Raw genomic sequence first — 19,114 nt, 5'->3', positions numbered from 1 at the left:
TCGTGCTGCACGATGACAATACATTATAGGTAGTCGTTTACCTCTGGTCTGTACTCGTGCTGCACGATGACAATACATTATAGGTAGTCGTTTACCTCTCGCCTGTACTCGTGCTGCACGATGACAATACATTATAGGTAGTCGTTTACCTCTCGCCTGTACTCGTGCTGCACGATGACAATACATTATAGGTAGTCGTTTACCTCTCGTCTGTACTCGTGCTGCACAATGACAATACATTATAGGTAGTCTATACGTGTAAATGTTTACCTCTGGTCTGTACTCGTGCTGCACGATGACAATACATTATAGGTAGTCTATACGTGTAAATGTTTACCTCTGGTCTGTACTCGTGCTGCACAATGACAATACATTATAGGTAGTCGTTTACCTCTCGTCTGTACTCGTGCTGCACAATGACAATACATTATAGGTAGTCTATACGTGTAAATGTTTACCTCTGGTCTGTACTCGTGCTGCACGATGACAATACATTATAGGTAGTCTATACGTGTGATTGTTTACCTCTGGTCTCGTGTCGGAGCTTATCGCTGTCTGTCCACGTATTGATCGCGGTCTTAGCGCCGTATTGTTTGGTGCGTAGGCGGGGATCAGTCGGTTGGTACCAAAGGCATGCGTGTGCTTGTGTACGTACGGTCATAACAGGGTGCCGTGTGCCCATCTTTGTGGTCAACCACGTATGGAATGCCAGTTATGCCTGAGTGGGAGGCTAGTGTGTATGTTGTTATTGTCGTGCTCAGTGGGCTCTGCTGCTGCTCGGCTGTGTCCAGTATCCAGTACCTAACTGTCCAGTACCTAACCCTAACTGTCCAGTACCTAACCCTAACTGTCCAGTACCTAACCCTAACTGTCCAGTACCTAACCCTAACTGTCCAGTACCTAACCCTAACTGTCCAGTACCTAACTGTCCAGTACCTAACCCTAACTGTCCAGTACCTAACCCTAACTGTCCAGTACCTAACCCTAACTGTCCAGTACCTAACCCTAACTGTCCAGTACCTAACCCTAACTGTCCAGTACCTAACTGTCCAGTACCTAACCCTAACTGTCCAGTACCTAACTGTCCAGTACCTAACCCTAACTGTCCAGTACCTAACCCTAACTGTCCAGTACCTAACTGTCCAGTACCTAACCCTAACTGTCCAGTACCTAACCCTAACTGTCCAGTACCTAACTCTAACTGTCCAGTACCTAACTGTCCAGTACCTAACCCTAACTGTCCAGTACCTAACCCCAACTGTCCAGTACCTAACCCTAACTGTCCAGTACCTAACTGTCCAGTACCTAACCCTAACTGTCCAGTACCTAACCCGAACTGTCCAGTACCTAACTCTAACTGTCCAGTACCTAACTGTCCAGTACCTAACCCTAACTGTCCAGTACCTAACCCCAACTGTCCAGTACCTAACCCTAACTGTCCAGTACCTAACTGTCCAGTACCTAACCCTAACTGTCCAGTACCTAACCCGAACTGTCCAGTATCTATCTAGTAAGAACACTGATATTGACAAAAATGGGTGGCAAGAATGTTGGTCTTTGGTACCCGAATCTACTGTGGGTCAGAGGTGGTGTCCTCTGGTATACCATAGGGATGGGCACAAGTAATGTTCTCCCCGATCCAGTACTCCCATGGATTACTCCAGCAGTGCTCGAGTAATTGTTTAGGGAAATCTATTTTTAGAATGCATCTTACTGAACCCCTAACTAGGGCTGGGCGATATGGCCTCTAAATGATATCGATATCACGATACACGATATATATATTGCTATATTTTGACATTTCCTCTAAAGCACTTAAAAATGCTTGATTTAACCCTTTGATGGATACAGTCACCAATATGATGATTATATAAACCTCTGTCAAGCCTCGTCAATATAACCCCCCCACCCCCCCCTTATGGAACTGGTGTCGTGGATCACTCCCCTGTGAGCATTTCCAGGTTTAGCGGCTAACGTTAGTTAGCTTAGCTTAGTTAGCGGCTAACTTAGTTACCGCCTCTCTGTCTCTGGGCGTGTGTACGTGATGTAAATTGGGCGAGTGTGTGTGTGTGTGTGAGGGAGAGAGGAAAGTGCTGCGCCAAAGTAAGTCTCATCTCAGCCGCAGCGGCTTAGAAACTGACGTGAGGTTTTGTGCAAAACATCACGATGTCCACGATATGTTTAAAAAGTGTATCGTTAACACTTTCGCGACCACTGGGCTTAGTCTAATTAGTGGCAAGAGGACCGGGGAATGTAAACAAACGTGTGGGTTTTTATACAGCTAAATCTATACTTTATAGTATTGCTATCTGTCCATTCTCATTGTCAATTGAGTTCATAAACCGTCCCTTCAAAATGGCTTAAAGAAAAAGAAAATTCATCAATAGGTTGTCATTTTATAGCGCCGTGAATATAAGCTTTATACCGGATTTGGGCTAGTATATTTTCTGGAAAGCTAGATAAATGGCTAATAGCTGCTAACGTTATATATCCAATGGCATTTCCGTTTTACAGATGCTACAGAAATAACTAAAACTGCATATGATCGGGACTGTCCCAAAGCATGTATGCATGAAAGGGGGGGGGCGGGGGACGTTGTTTATTATTATTGATTACCAATAACAGTGTTCGTATAACTAGCCACATAGGCCGTTCGCCTGGATGGCTATCGGAACCGTGTCCGATGGGGCTGTAATTTACGTGAAGGGGATCTTACCGTGGTCGGGGCTGATGCCCCCGAGCATTTCCCCGTTATTGATCGCCATCTGGTAGATCGATATGTCCATTGGCTGATGATAAATCCCCTGATTTCACAGAATAGGGTAGATCTGCAGTGCCGGTCGGCGACCTTGAACAGGTTATTAAAATGGAATAAAAGCAATAACAACTTGCCACGGCTTTATCCGTGATTCTGTCCACAACGCATGGATTCGAAGCACGTATAAACTCGTGGTCGGGCGCCAATGTGTTAATGAACTGTACCCGATATTTATTTAATATCGTCATATTGCCCACCCCTACCCCTAACTGCTCCCGATGAACAGGTTGGCACCTTGCATGTCAATGTGTGAGTGAGCGCATGGGTCAAATGTGAGGAACATTTTAAAAGCGCTATATAAATAGAATAGAATAGAAATACTTTTGCAGTCCATTTACCATTTACCCAACAAACTGAGCAAGAATAGAAACATTAATGGCTGAGAATTTCATAGATACCCATGATAAATGGAAAATAATCATAATTGACAGCTGAAAATTATATTCCCCAAAAAGATTGAGAACCACTGTTACTTTTGCCACGTGCTGCTTAGTCTGTAGCGAAGTCGAGGGTTTGATACTCCTTATCACCGTGTCGTCCCAAAACGTCTACTAAAGTGCCCACGTCTCTTTCTCTTGCCTCCTCCCTTCCTCTTCTCCAGCTGTTCACCGACGGGACCACCAATAAGCTGGTGGGCTGCTACGTGGAGGACAGTCCAGAGGACGTGGTCCTGGTCCGGGTGTACGGGAACAAGACGGAGCTGATTGTGGACCGAGACAACGAGCTCAAAAGCTTTCAGGTAATAAAACCATGAGCTAACAACCCTAACCTTAATATGTTTTTTTCCCATGTGATATTATTTCTTTCTTGTGCTGTTGTCTTTAATTTTCTGTTTATACTATGTTTTTAACTATGTTCTATTTACAAATTATTTTTATTAATTATTTTATTTTTTAACTGTTTTAACCCTGTAGCACTTTGGGATCCTAGTGAAGTGCAATACAAATACAATTTATTATTATTATTATGATGATGGTACAATAAACCATGAGCTGGAAGCCATATAGAGCTTCTTTATGATAAGACTTCAATGGAGCCCTTACTGTATGATGGTACAATAAACCATGAGCTGGAAGCCATATAGAGCTTCTTTATGATAAGACTTCAATGGAGCCCTTACTGTATGATGGTACAATAAACCATGAGCTGGAAGCCATATAGAGCTTCTTTATGATAAGACTTCAATGGAGCCCTTACTGTATGATGGTACAATAAACCATGAGCTGGAAGCCAATCAAGCCATATAGAGCTTCTTTATGATAAGACTTCAATGGAACCCTTGCTGTATGATGGTACAATAAACCATGAGCTGGAAGCCAATCAAGCCATATAGAGCTTCTTTATGATAAGACTTCAATGGAACCCTTGCTGTATGATGGTACAATAAACCATGAGCTGGACGAGAGTAGTGCAGGTCTCTCTGCTCATGGAACGGCATGTCTGTATCAATAGTCTATGAACGCTACGTTGGCACAATTTGGAAATGCGCAAAAACACGAACCACTGTTTGAACGTTTACTATCCATGCTCCACAGCTTCCAACGTCCAGCTTTCTGCAACAACTCACAAACAAGCACATTTGGTGGACGTATTTGTATCCATGTCTACAATATTTGTTTATATATATATATATATAAGTCAAACATGTCTTAATTCTAATTCTGTGTGTGCTCTAATTCTAGGTGCTTCACGCTAACGGCTGCGCCCCTCGCCTCTACTGCACCTTTCAGAATGGCATCTGTTATGAGTTCATACAGGGAGACGCCTTGGGGACTCAGGACGTCAGGGACCCTTCCTTGCTCAGGTGAGAGGGAACCATACGGTAGAGCGACTTTGCCCAATGTTCAGGATCCCAACTGGTGTCCCCTGAGAGGATGATCACAGGCTACCTTGGAAAAATCTATATTATTTTTGACTGCACTGCCAACAGCTTTCTGACTGCATAGATGTCACTGTGGAAGCCATGCGGCCTGGCTAGAAAACACACCTTCTCTGCCCTCATCTGCATCTTTGTTTACACGGTTTATTTTCCTCATATTTTTATATTCAGACCACATTTTTTCCTTGTATATGTATGTCTTTCTACTATTACCTGTACCCCCCCCCCCCCTCCCCCCTGCTGCTATGATGCCCGAAGTTCCCTAAGTGGATCAATATAGGAATATCTTCTTATCTTAATTATAAATCGGTAACCAACAACAAAAGCAACATTTTCACCTGTGGAAAAAAACAAGTTGTGAACCCCTATGGTAGAGGAAGAGAGGAGGGCTTTAGGACGATTACGTTGCTGAATTCAAAACCTTTTATTATTAATTCTTCACATTATGACCTTCTTTCACGGAACTGACTGTTTGACTAAAGCCACCCTAGGACACAGGGACCAAATAAAAGAATGTCAATAAATGATAGCTGCGGTTGATGCAGGATATGCCCATGTAAACAAAAGCCAGCGTAATTACATATGCCATGGAAGATTAAAAAGCACACCGCTTCTAACAAGCAGAAGTATGCACAACGGATCTGAATGGAAGAGACTCGAGGCGTTGTGCATAATTAGATATTGGAGCATTAGAATGAAGTAATGAACATGATAATTTTTTTTTTCATTTCAAATCTTTATTTAAGGCGACTGAGTGTACATACAGAAATAAGCAAAAAAAATGCATATAAAATCATAACAAGAAGACAACAAGACGAGGCAAAAAGCAAGGATAACTCAAATTAAAACACGTACAACTTGATTGACAAAGGTTGGAGATCAAAGTTTTATACTCTGCAACAGAGAGAATCTCAAGCTTTAAGGACGGTTGGAGTTCATTCCATGAGCTAAAGGGGCATCATAGTGAAAGATTCACCCTGTTACGAGCAAACTCAGGGGGACCTTAACACATTGGACGACAATATCGCTGTACAGCGTTATTGCCCGCCATGCGTTATCTGCCAGGATCGCTGTACAGCGTTTTTGAGATCAATATTAAATTCTTTCGCCATGGCATTCATAATTCATCCACCCACCCCCGGTGCTGCAGCTGGACCCCAGATGTGACTGCAACGACGGCTCAATACCGCCGCCTGGTGGATGGTTGGGCGAGTTACACTCGCAAAACAGGAAGTGCCATCGGTCCATCGAGGAAACTCCTCCGGCAGTCACATCTCGTTACAGGACTCCCGACAGACACTATGTACATATGGATCGCTTTCTAAACTTAATAATCTATATGATTTCGGCGTTTATTGCGCCATACAAACCGGAAATGGACCTAGGCGATCGGCGTCGTATAATTGGGATCTTTTACCGCCAGTCCCACGGTAAGAGGAATATAACATTATTTTCAACCCGATTGTGCATTTCCTTGTTTGCAAACAATCTGATCAATATATCCACCCATACTACATAAAGCAGTTACTGATGATCAAGGAATTATAAATGACCCCCCCCCCTTTCCTCCACGCATGATGAAGCATAATGTATACCGATCATATACATTTGAATTTTTTAATATAGCGTGTATGGGAAAGAAACGGCAATCGATAATCTATATATGCGTTTGGGCCTATAACTAGCGTTTTTGGAATTACAGCAGAAAAGATTAAAAACATACCGGTACTTATATTCTAGAAGGTATTAACACAACAATGTATGAATGAAAAAGTATAACGTTCCCACATCCTGAACGATAGATAATCGATGTTGAATGGGCCATAGTAATGTCAATATAGCAATAAAATTAAAAAAGTTATAGCCCTGCAAAGAAGGTAAACATCTCCATAGGCTTACAGTGGTGGCAGACTGGGTATATTGATGGGCATAACCTATGGCGGGCAATGTGTTAAGGACCAGCCAGTCACTAGAACAGGTTCCATACATTTCAAAATTACATTCCAATAAGGATGTAGTATAAGGAGGCAGCTTACCAATAAGGTAAATCAGTCAGTCAAACTTTATTTACAGAACACATTTCATACCATAACGAGCTTCACTAACATCAAAAGAAGATAGGTAAAGAAAACAACAAGATCAGTGGTAATACATCCAAAATACACAAGATTAAAAGAGTTGAATCTAGGTCATACTCATGACTCAATGTCTTTGTCTGAGAATAACTGATTTTCAAAATGAATGTTCTAAAAGCAATTTATTTTTGTTTTTGATCAAATCTTTTTTTATTTTTTTTTCACAACAAAACACAATACAATAATATAGTAATACATAAAACACCACAAGACAATACTTTAATAATTATAATATTAACTACAATAGGGCGGCTGGGTAGCGCAGCGGACTAAGCGCCTGCCTACCACCGCAGAGACACTGGTATCGAATCCAGCTGTCAGCGGTACCTCCGGCTTGGTTGGTCGTCCATACTAACACAATTGGCAGTGTTGGCGGGTGAGAAGCCGGTGGGTATGTATCCTGGTCGTTGTAAACAGCGACTCCTACAGGTCGGTCGGGGCGCCTGCTCAGCGAGGAAGGGAACTGGGGTGAGGTAGTCTGAGCCTCCCACGTGTTACGCTCCCCCAGTGAGAGTCCTCGCTGTCGGGTGAAAAGAAGCGGCTGGCTGACTCCACATGTATCGGAGGAGACATGTGATGGTATCTATCAACCCTCCCTAGGCTGGCAAGTGGGGGGAAAAATGCACGCAACGACCAGGAAGGGAATTGGCATAACGACTAAATTAGGACGGGAGAAAAATACAGAAAAAAGGGGGAGAAAAAGTAGATAAAAAAATATATATTAACTACAATAATGATAACAAAAATAATAATAAATACAGAGTAAAAATAAAAACACAAACACCACAAAATACATTAGACATTTCCTCCCCCACTCCCACCCCCCCAACCCAGGACCACTGGACCCCCCAGGACCAATACCCCAACCCCGCTCTGCTGCTATTATGCTAAAAAGCTATTTCTTATGCTGATGTAGGCAAACAGTTAAGAAAACTAAGCATTACAATTAGGGATGCTCGATATTGGCTTTTTTACCTATACCGATATTGTCCAACTCTTAATTTCCGATACCGATATCAACCGATATCACATTTGAATGCCGATATCGGCCGATAATATCGGTAGGCCGATAATATCGGACATCCCTAATTACAATTATTTGATTTGATCTTTATTTATCTCAAACACAACACGCATACAAATCACAGTAAAGACAAAATGTAAACATAAACAAATGAGTCCGTCTTCATCCATAGAAAAAAAAGGATGAGTTGGAGAAGAGGCAAGAAGGAAGCACAGCTTATCTAGTCCCGCCCCTTTCTTACAATATCATAACATTTCAAATAAAACTCTCTTACTACCCAAGAGGGAGAAAAGAAATAATAAATAAAATAACGTTAATAAACAACATTGATTTTGGCATTGATTAGCATGGCAGCCATTGAAGCTTGGAAGTATTGGGGTCAGCTCTAATTTACAGCAAGGTCACAAGTCCCAGCTTGACACTCTGTCTGTCTGATCTCTACAAGAAACAGGCGGTGAAAAAGGCTAATTACAAGAGGCAGGCGGTGAAAAAGGCTAATTACACGAGGCGAGCAGTGAAAAAGGCTAATTACACGAGGCGGGCGGTGAAAAAGGCTAATTACAAGAAGCAGGTGGTGAAAAAGGCAAATTCTTTTCAAAGTACATTCTGTCTGACTCCACCCGTCCTCCAGTTACTTCCTCTGGTGTACAGCAGGAGGTCAGGAGGACAAGCGAGTCGAAACATTTCATCGGAACCTTGAAAATAAATACACATAAATAAACCTCTCCTCTCCCAGAATGATCGCCAGAGAGATGGCTCGCATCCACGCCATCCACGCGCACAACGGCTGCATCGCCAAACCCAACCTGTGGATCAAGATGCGTAAATACTTCTCTCTGGTGGCCACAGAGTTCACGGAGCAAGCCTCCAACGCCAGGTGAGATATTAGCTCTTTGCACGCAAAGTGATGATAACAATGCAAATAGTTAAGTAAACACCATGTCATTTGCCTGAGATGTTTGACACGTGGACCGATGTACAACCATCTCTGTGGAAGATGATGTCCGATACTGGCCTATGTTCTGCATAGGGAGGTGTAGTCTGACGTCACTGGCCCCCGTATAGGGATTCATCATTGGGAAAATGGATGATCGGCTATTGTAACAATATTTTCATGTTGAGCTATAGATTGTGGATGAATAAGCACAGAAAGGTACACCATGCAAATGTTAATGCTTTATTTGTTTTAAACGAGACAATTTAGAAATGGGCAATGGGGAAATGCATTGCGTTGGACAGAGGGTGGAACACGAAAAACGGCAATGACGTAACCACTACACCTCCCTGTATAGAGTCTGACATGATGCTTACCAACTGTCTCGCCTGTTTTATTGCAACACTACTATCACCGACATCTGAGAAGGGAGATCCCACCCCCCCCCCCCCCCCCCCTTGAACGGCCCTTCTAAGGTTTCTCTCCTCCACACACTTCATGGTGTTTTTGTTCTTGATTTATTGTGAGGTTTCTTCTTGACTTGTTTAAAGAAGACGTGTCCCGCCCATGGGGACATTAACGTGTGTTGTCGGGCCTTACAAATAAATTTGATTTGATTTGACATGATAGACTGAACCTCTATGTTCTGTATAGGAGTCTGACATGATGGACTCACTATATAGAACATAGAGGTTCAGTCTGACATGATAGACTGAACTTACCCCCTAATAGTTTACAGTTCTTTCAGTCACACATTCTGTAGTTTCCCATTTGGCACTGATTAGATTAGATTCAAATAATGTATTGTCATCATACAGCACAAGTACAGCACAACGAAAAGAAGCTTGGCATCCAACCAGAGTGCAAATGTAACGGTAAAGTGCAATAGTAATATACAATGTACACGTGATTAAACTGGGTATAAATATATATAAATTAGTACTACTGAGTAATGGTACTAATCATATGTATGTACAGAGTTATATGGGTAGAGTCATAGGCGGCGGGTGAGCTGGACATTAGGGTAGGCTATAGATGGGATGGGAGTCGTGCGGAGCGCGCAAAATTTTCCCTTTTTCTTTTTTGCTTGCACGCAAACGGTGCTGTCCAGGTTCTGATGTCATACAATACACACACCCACGTCTACTAGGCTACTACAGCGAGCCCCACTCATTTCATATAGTGCAAATTAATTGTTCAAATGAAGGCATCCAATATGATTACCGTAATTCCTCTAATAGTAACCCCGGCTTGTATTTGTTTCAACTGTAGCGGGTACCAGGCTTGTATTAGGAGGAGGCCTGTATAAGAGGGAGGCCTATATTTCAAATTTTTAAACGGATCATAATGAATAAATCAACATTTTGTGTCAGTTTGAACCCAGTAAAATGTACTGGGTTCATTTATTGAAACCAAGTACTGTATGAAATAGTAAACAGTGCAATTACAGGTGGTCACTGGTCATTTCAACGTTTTCAAAGTGAAATCAAGTAACTAGCTCAGTATGCAGCTCAGTATATTAGTAACCCGGCTTGTATTAGGAGGTCGGCTTATAATTGCTTAGCTCAAGAGCGCACCCGGCCATTAATAGAGACCCGGTTTGTATTTGAGACCCGGTTACAATTAGAGGAATTACGGTCGGTAACCATTGTCTTACCTTAATGCAACAAAAGTTTCGGATGCGCCTCATTGGGAAAGGCCGTTCACAAGTTGCGGTGCCGACGGCAATGAAGGAAACATTTTCCGTAATTTGGATCTCATCATGCTTTGAAAACAATGTACAAATAGTAGCTCTAAAAAGTTTCCACGGTTTGATTAACTCTGACTCAGTCTCATCATGCCCTCGTAGAGCAAGCCCTTGGCCTCAGGTGATCCAGTGTTATGCCCAGGCGGCATGTAACTTGGAATGGAGTTCCAGGTCTTGGCAGCTCTCACGGAGAGGGCTGATTTGCTAAATGTACTTGTCCTTAATGGAAATTAGCGTTAGGATTCTAATAGACGCCACCGGTTAGTTTGATGATGCGGCGTGATTGGTTACTGCCTGCAGTCTGGAATGTTAAACGGCCACCACACCTACTGCCATTGACACCTTGGTTGGCCGACCCTTGCGTATTGTCACCACCGGGCTGCAGCAGCCCACACACACACAATATCGTAGCCTAGGCTGCCTATAATAATGTGCAGACTGGGTCGGCATAGCCTCCCCTGGCCTTATATACGCGCCGCCTATGGGTAGAGTGTAGGGGTGTAAAGGTACATGTATCCGTACCGAACCGTTTCAGTGTGTACCGTACCATACCGAACGGCTGTGTAGTGTACCGAACGAATACAGCGGTATGTTAACTACTAACGACCGCCTATCGGGGGCTGTTATTTTCACAATCTAATATAATTATAATATTTAAAAAAAAAAAAAAATTTACAAGTCGATTATTAATTTCAATATAGAATATTCGTTGACAGCCCTACAAGTACAATTAGTTACTGCACACTACATCACCCCTGAGTGGAACATGGAAAGCCAAACTTCCTCCCACTGTACCGAAAACCCGTACCGAACCTTGACTTCAAAACCGAGGTACGTAGCGTACCGTGGTTTTTGTGTACCGTAGAGTGTAGTACGAGGTAGATAGTTATTATTATGATTAGGGTTGGGCATCGTTTGGATTTGAACGATTCCGGTTCCGATTCCATTTCAATTCCTGTTCTAAACGATTCTCGATTCCGATTCTTTGAGGTGCAGGTCAAAACAGGTCACAGCTTATTTCGCAGGAGTTTTTTTTTTTTTTTTATCTTTATCTTTAATTTTTTTCATACTATTCACATTGTCAGTTGACTTGATACAGTTCCAGAACCGGAAGTTAGGAACCGGTTCCTATTAGAACCGGTTCTCGGTGCCCAACCCTAATTATGATTATTGATTACAGTGAAAGCAGTAGGTAGGTATACATTTAGTATAGGCAACTGAGTTCAAAGTTCATACAGTATGGGTAACAGCCTAGGGTATAGGCAATGGAGTTCAGGGCTGTCATCTTGGTTCAGGGAGATCACCGCTGAGGGAAAGAAGCTGTTCCTGAGTCTGCTGTCATCTTGGTACAGAGTTCAGGGAGATGACAGCTGAGGGAAAGAAGCTGTTCCTGAGTCTGCTGTCATCTTGGTACAGAGTTCAGGGAGATGACAGCTGAGGGAAAGAAGCTGTTCCTGAGTCTGCTTGACTTTGAATGGTAAATGGACTGCATTTACAGTATCATATAGTGATTTTATCCAAAGCGCTTTACAACTTATGCCTCACATTCACACACCGAACGGCGGAGGCGACCCTGCATGGAGCCACCCTGCTCATCAGGAGCAATTAGGGGTTATTAAGTGCCTTGCTCAAGGACACTTCGACATGCTGCCGGGAGGAGCCGGAATCTAACCGATAATCTTCTGATAACCAGAAGACCGGTCTACCTCCTGAGCCACTCTCGCCCCCCTGACTTGGAGCGGAGGTTCCTGTTGTAGCGCCTCCCGTAGGGGAGGAGGGCAAACAGTCCAACTGGCCTCCCATGGTTCTCCAAGACGCCTCTTTTCACAACCTGGCTAGCCGCCAGACTGGCTATTATCTTTATTCTAAAATGGCCATTGGGTTAAGTACAGCATGGAGTTCTATAACTGTAACCAGTAGACTTGGATTATGGAGGCTGAGGTATGCAGCAGGCCAACAGATGTTTGAATGCCTCAGTTTCCATGGTCACTCTGCTCTCCTCCCCAGTAACGCAGACGGGTCTGGGCACTGGTTAAACACCAGTGTAAGACGGAACAGAGGGAAGCCAATAGCTGATGTCGACTTGCGTCATCAAAGAACTGCTCCCCTTTCCGAGGGAGAAATGTCATGTATGGGAATCAGTGACTTATTAGTACTTAAATCATTCCCATATACAAACAGTACAATGTGACCAAATAATTTACAGACTGGCCATTCATTCAACACCGGGTTACGCAGGTCTACGTTAGGAATGGGAGGTCATCCGTGTTTTATTCAACACCAGGTTACACAGGTCTACGTTAGGAATGGGAGGTCATCCATTGTTTTATTCAACACCAGGTTACACAGGTCTACGTTAGGAATGGGAGGTCATCCATTGTTTTATTCAACACCAGGTTACACAGGTCTACGTCAGGAATGGGAGGTCATCCATTGTTTTATTCAACACCAGGTTACACCGGTCTACGTCAGGAATGGGAGGTCATCTGTGTTTCAAAGTTGTACAGATGTGGATCAATTATATTTCCATAACACTTCTACGTTGAAGTATATTTGTGATGAAAGTTGGATGTCATGATAATGCACTTAAATGAAAGTCGAACCATGACTTTCTTACAAAAGAAAAATAAAGACAATCGCATCAAAGTGTACATTTATATTGGGGAAAAAACGATTAATAAAAGATATTGTGATCCAATAGCATTTATCCTAATCATAGTAAGAAGAAACGTGCACGAAGCTGAAACTGAGGTTGATGGAGAGCTAGTTTGATTGAATTGATTGATTGAAAACTTTAATTAACAGATTGCAGAATGCAGTGTTGGGAAAGTTCACTTTCTAAATGAACTAGTTCAGTTCACAGTTCAATTTTTTTTTAATTAACTAGTTCAGTTCATAGTTCATAATAAAAAATGTTGACCAAAAGTTCATGGTTTCAAAAATGAACTAATTTATAGTTTATAGTTATTTTTTTTATTTTTTTTTAATTGTTTTTTTTTTTTAAGATTTTTCACGTACAGTTACTTACATTACAAAAACACACATTGGGACAAGGGGGGGGGGGGGGGGGGGGTTCCTCCAGTTCATCTATGCCATCATACACACAATAAGCAAGCAAAAACCAAACAAAAAGAAAAACAAGCAAAAAGGAAAGCTAACCAAGACAGGCACTGTACAGTATTGCACTTGCCTCGAGGCCATTCACATGTAGACATACATATATTTATTTTTTTCTATCCTAGGGGTCTGTCCATACAATGGGGCATTGGGCCTTTAGAAGGATCTGAGAAATTTCAGCAGGAAAATAGTCTAATAGTGGGGCCCACACCTCCTGAAAGGAAGCGTCGTTGCCTCTATGCATTGCACAGAGTCTTTCATGGGGTAGCACACCGAAGATCTCTCTATATCACATTTGTATAGATGGAGGCTTATCCTTAATCCAGTTTATCAGAATGCATTTCCGGGCTGAAAGTAGAAGTTTATCAAATAGTTTGAATTGTAAGGGTGTCAAATGAATTTCCTTTGATTGGAGTCCCAGTAAGAAAGCTCCCGGATCCTTCTTTATTTTCACCTTGAAAATGTTGCTTAACTCACGTGCCACTTGGCCCCAGAACCTGGATAAACACTTACATTCCCAAAAGTAGTGATAGTAGGTACCCAGATCAGTTTGACATTTCGAACATAAAGGAGATATTGAACGGTCCATTTTGTTAGTTCTTTTTTCAATACGTTGCTGCAAGCTATTATTTGTAAAAGATTATTGAACCACAGACCGCAATCGGAATACTGGCATTTCCATAACGCTTTGCTGCCGCCCATTCAGTCCACACTAGTAGCAGCTGCAGCTTTTATCTCTACAGTATATTTTCAAAAACATGAGGAAAAACGTTGCTTGAATTGTCTTTATTATGAAAACAAAAACAGGACGTTTGCTTATTCTCAATGTGCCGTTTAAGGTTTGCTGTCGACGTCGTCGATGTACGGACTTGCTTCTTCAAACCGGGTGGACAAAGTTTACAGACAAACGTTCGATTTTTTCCGTCTGAGTCAGTACTGACTTTAACGTTAAACTCTTTTAAATGCTCATACGTCGTAGAGGAGTGTCTGACTCTGAGCGAGTGCTGCTGCAGCTCTCGGCTTCTGCTCGCCGATTCCACTGTTTGTTGTGAGGAGTCTGATGACGTAGCCAGGGGGTGACAGGCGCGTTGCCAGATTGGGTGGTTTTCCGCATTATTTTGAAGCCTGTTTATGGTGTGTTTTAACTGTACTGAAAGGCATATGAAATCTGGCACGTTATAATAGAGTGCTGAGAATGAACGCACTTTTGAACGCCGTTGTACAGCGCTGAGAATGAACGCATTCTCAATTACGTTCATTTAGCGGATATACAGTACGTTCACGTTCGCCCAAAATACGAACGCGTTCATGAACGATCGTTCATTGAACGCGTTCAGGTACATCACTGGCGGAATGGGTACAGTACAGTACAACTCAATACACACAATTGTTAAGGGGATGCAGACCAGAGAAAGACTTTCGTCTTGTTTACATCAGGGTCCCCCATTTTAATTTCATAATGACATTTATGACATACACAACATACAGATATACAGATATACAAATCTAATCTAATCATGACATTTATGACATACAGTACTGTTACACTTGTGACTAAAACGATATGCAAATATACAGTACTGTTAAACAGAGATACTAACAGTAAATATATACATACGAGGGGGAGGGAAATGTACATTAGGAGGGGGTGGGAGGGCGTTCGGACATTTACGGGGGCCAGTTTTAAATTGCAGCCTCCCATAGGTGCTCTTTGAGAGCGGTTTTCAAGATGGGTAGGGATTCAAAAAAATATTACGGCTGTGGGTAGGGCGTTCCACATTGATGTGGCATAAGTTCAGTAGGTAAGAAGAAACAGGAACTGAGCTGAAACTGAGGTTGATGAAGAGCTAGTTCACTAGGTAAGAGGAAACAGTGTGCAAAAGGCCCAAGGAATGGGTATAAATAAGGACAGTGGGATGTAACTCGATACTAGGCAACACACCCCCTTTTGTTGAGAACATGTCAGGGGTCAGTCAGTCGGCTTATATTACATTGGGCTTGAGTTGTTTTCCTCAGTTTGTGTGCGTCCATGACCACAAGCAAGTGTTAAATATGTGTATAATGAGGATGCTTAGTTATTGTTGGCGATTCATAGTTATAATTCTACCAGCTGTTTAGGAAAAATTTACCAGTATGTGTATAGTGATAACCTAGCCCTAGCCTATTGAGTATAATCTATGTTGTTGATTATAGTATTTAGTACCTGTTTAGCACGGTTTATCCCTGTAATTAGTATTATGTAAAGCACTGTTTATCCCCATTGTTAGTCCCACTCGTGAGGTTTATGTTACTTGTAGCAACAGTATAGACTGAATAATGTAACATTGATGTCCATTTAGAACCACACACTCCCACCATGTTAATGGGAAATAGCAGAATAGTAACGAGTGCATCTCTGTATCTACCATAATTGATAATAAAACTCCTCAAAGGACGTTCCTGCCTCCCGTCTCCTGACTAGACACCCCGTGTCGTTGACTACATGTCCTAACCACCAGGAGCTTCAATACAAACAGGCACTGAGCTGAAACTGAGGTCGATGAAGAAACAGAGTTACCAGGGAGGGCGTCTGGAGTCGCCCTCTCTCTCTCTCTTCATCCTCCTCTATCTGTCTCTCTTCTCATCCACTTCTCTTTCTCTCTCCTCTCCCCCCCTCTCTATCCTACTCTCTCTGTCTCTCTCATCCTCTCTTGGGGTTCACACTCATCTGGAAAATTCAGAGACTAGATGTCCAGTCATGGAAAACCTGGGGAAATATACTAAAGTAAATTACATGACCAATTGCTGTCCTGGATTGTCAAACTGTCAAAAAGAAATCCAGACAACTACTGGAAATGTCCTGGAAATTGATTTCTCAAAAAGAGTGGGAACCCTGTCTCTTCTCTCCTCTCCTCTTCTCTCTCTCTCTCCCCCTCCCTCCCACCAGGCAGACTTTGGATTAGCCCCGTAAGCCCATTACCTCAGGAGAAGGGTCTCTGTTTATCCGCCCAGTCTGATTGGTTGAGAGACACTCACCCTCCTCACCTCCTGGGGTTTAACCCTTTCCCCACTGCCCATTGACCGAGAGACTCAGTGACTCTCTCCTTCTCTACTAGGATAGATACTGCTTTTTCACTGCAGATACTGAAGCTGAGTGCTAAAGTGACGTCTGTTACACTGAATACTGAAGCTGAGTGCTAAAGTGACTCATGTTACACTGAATACTGAAGCTGAGTGCTAAAGTGACGTCTGTTACACTGAATACTGAAGCTGAGTGCTAAAGTGACGCATGTTACACTGAATACTGAAGCTGAGTGCTAAAGTGACGTCTGTTACACTGAATACTGAAGCTGAGTGCTAAAGTGACTCATGTTACACTGAATACTGAAGCTGAGTGCTAAAGTGACGTCTGTTACACTGAATACTGAAGCTGAGTGCTAAAGTGACGCATGTTACACTGAATACTGAAGCTGAGTGCTAAAGTGACGTCTGTTACACTGAATACTGAAGCTGAGTGCTAAAGTGACGCATGTTACACTGAATACTGAAGCTGAGTGCTAAAGTGACGTCTGTTACACTGAATACTGAAGCTGAGTGCTAAAGTGACGCATGTTACACTGAATACTGAAGCTGAGTGCTAAAGTGACGTCTGTTACACTGAATACTGAAGCTGAGTGCTAAAGTATAGTATGTTACACTGAATACTGAAGCTGAGTGCTAAAGTGACGCATGTTACACTGAATACTGAAGCTGAGTGCTAAAGTGACGCATGTTACACTGAATACTGAAGCTGAGTGCTAAAGTGACGCATGTTACACTGAATACTGAAGCTGAGTGCTAAAGTGACGCATGTTACACTGAATACTGAAGCTGAGTGCTAAAGTGACGTCTGTTACACTGAATACTGAAGCTGAGTGCTAAAGTGACGTCTGTTACACTGAATACTGAAGCTGAGTGCTAAAGTATAGTATGTTACACTGAATACTGAAGCTGAGTGCTAAAGTGACGTCTGTTACACTGAATACTGAAGCTGAGTGCTAAAGTGACGCATGTTACACTGAATACTGAAGCTGAGTGCTAAAGTGACGTCTGTTACACTGAATACTGAAGCTGAGTGCTAAAGTGACGTCTGTTACACTGAATACTGAAGCTGAGTGCTAAAGTGACGTCTGTTACACTGAATACTGAAGCTGAGTGCTAAAGTGACGTCTGTTACACTGAATACTGAAGCTGAGTGCTAAAGTGACGTCTGTTACACTGAATACTGAAGCTGAGTGCTAAAGTGACGCATGTTACACTGAATACTGAAGCTGAGTGCTAAAGTGACGTCTGTTACACTGAATACTGAAGCTGAGTGCTAAAGTGACGCATGTTACACTGAATACTGAAGCTGAGTGCTAAAGTGACGTCTGTTACACTGAATACTGAAGCTGAGTGCTAAAGTGACGCATGTTACACTGAATACTGAAGCTGAGTGCTAAAGTGACGTCTGTTACACTGAATACTGAAGCTGAGTGCTAAAGTGACGCATGTTACACTGAATACTGAAGCTGAGTGCTAAAGTGACGTCTGTTACACTGAATACTGAAGCTGAGTGCTAAAGTGACGTCTGTTACACTGAATACTGAAGCTGAGTGCTAAAGTGACGTCTGTTACACTGAATACTGAAGCTGAGTGCTAAAGTGACGCATGTTACACTGAATACTGAAGCTGAGTGCTAAAGTGACGTCTGTTACACTGAATACTGAAGCTGAGTGCTAAAGTGACGCATGTTACACTGAATACTGAAGCTGAGTGCTAAAGTGACGTCTGTTACACTGAATACTGAAGCTGAGTGCTAAAGTGACGTCTGTTACACTGAATACTGAAGCTGAGTGCTAAAGTGACGTCTGTTACACTGAATACTGAAGCTGAGTGCTAAAGTGACTCATGTTACACTGAATACTGAAGCTGAGTGCTAAAGTGACGCATGTTACACTGAATACTGAAGCTGAGTGCTAAAGTGACGCATGTTACACTGAATACTGAAGCTGAGTGCTAAAGTGACGCATGTTACACTGAATACTGAAGCTGAGTGCTAAAGTGACGCATGTTACACTGAATACTGAAGCTGAGTGCTAAAGTGACTCATGTTACACTGAATACTGAAGCTGAGTGCTAAAGTGACGCATGTTACACTGAATACTGAAGCTGAGTGCTAAAGTGACGCATGTTACACTGAATACTGAAGCTGAGTGCTAAAGTGACGCATGTTACACTGAATACTGAAGCTGAGTGCTAAAGTGACGCATGTTACACTGAATACTGAAGCTGAGTGCTAAAGTGACGCATGTTACACTGAATACTGAAGCTGAGTGCTAAAGTGACGTCTGTTACACTGAATACTGAAGCTGAGTGCTAAAGTGACGTCTGTTACACTGAATACTGAAGCTGAGTGCTAAAGTGACGTCTGTTACACTGAATACTGAAGCTGAGTGCTAA

At 42.5% G+C, this 19,114-nt stretch overlaps 1 protein-coding gene across 1 annotated transcript in view; it reads left to right on the top strand.

The window, feature by feature from the left end:
- Positions 1–19,114, top strand: part of etnk2 (ethanolamine kinase 2) — a 67,378-nt gene that overhangs the window by 20,040 nt on the left and 28,224 nt on the right. The window contains exons 2-4 of the mRNA XM_084316290.1: positions 3,420–3,557; positions 4,501–4,622; positions 8,593–8,733. Coding sequence (XP_084172416.1) covers positions 3,420–3,557; positions 4,501–4,622; positions 8,593–8,733 — 401 coding nt within the window. The remainder of the gene's footprint in view (positions 1–3,419; positions 3,558–4,500; positions 4,623–8,592; positions 8,734–19,114) is intronic.

Source organism: Notolepis coatsorum (assembly GCF_963971535.1).
Source record: "Notolepis coatsorum genome assembly, chromosome: 6".
In the NCBI taxonomy this organism is placed as follows: Eukaryota; Metazoa; Chordata; class Actinopteri; order Aulopiformes; family Paralepididae; genus Notolepis; species Notolepis coatsorum.
Note: the sequence above shows the minus strand (reverse complement) of the source record. Positions and strands in the feature narration are given on the sequence as shown.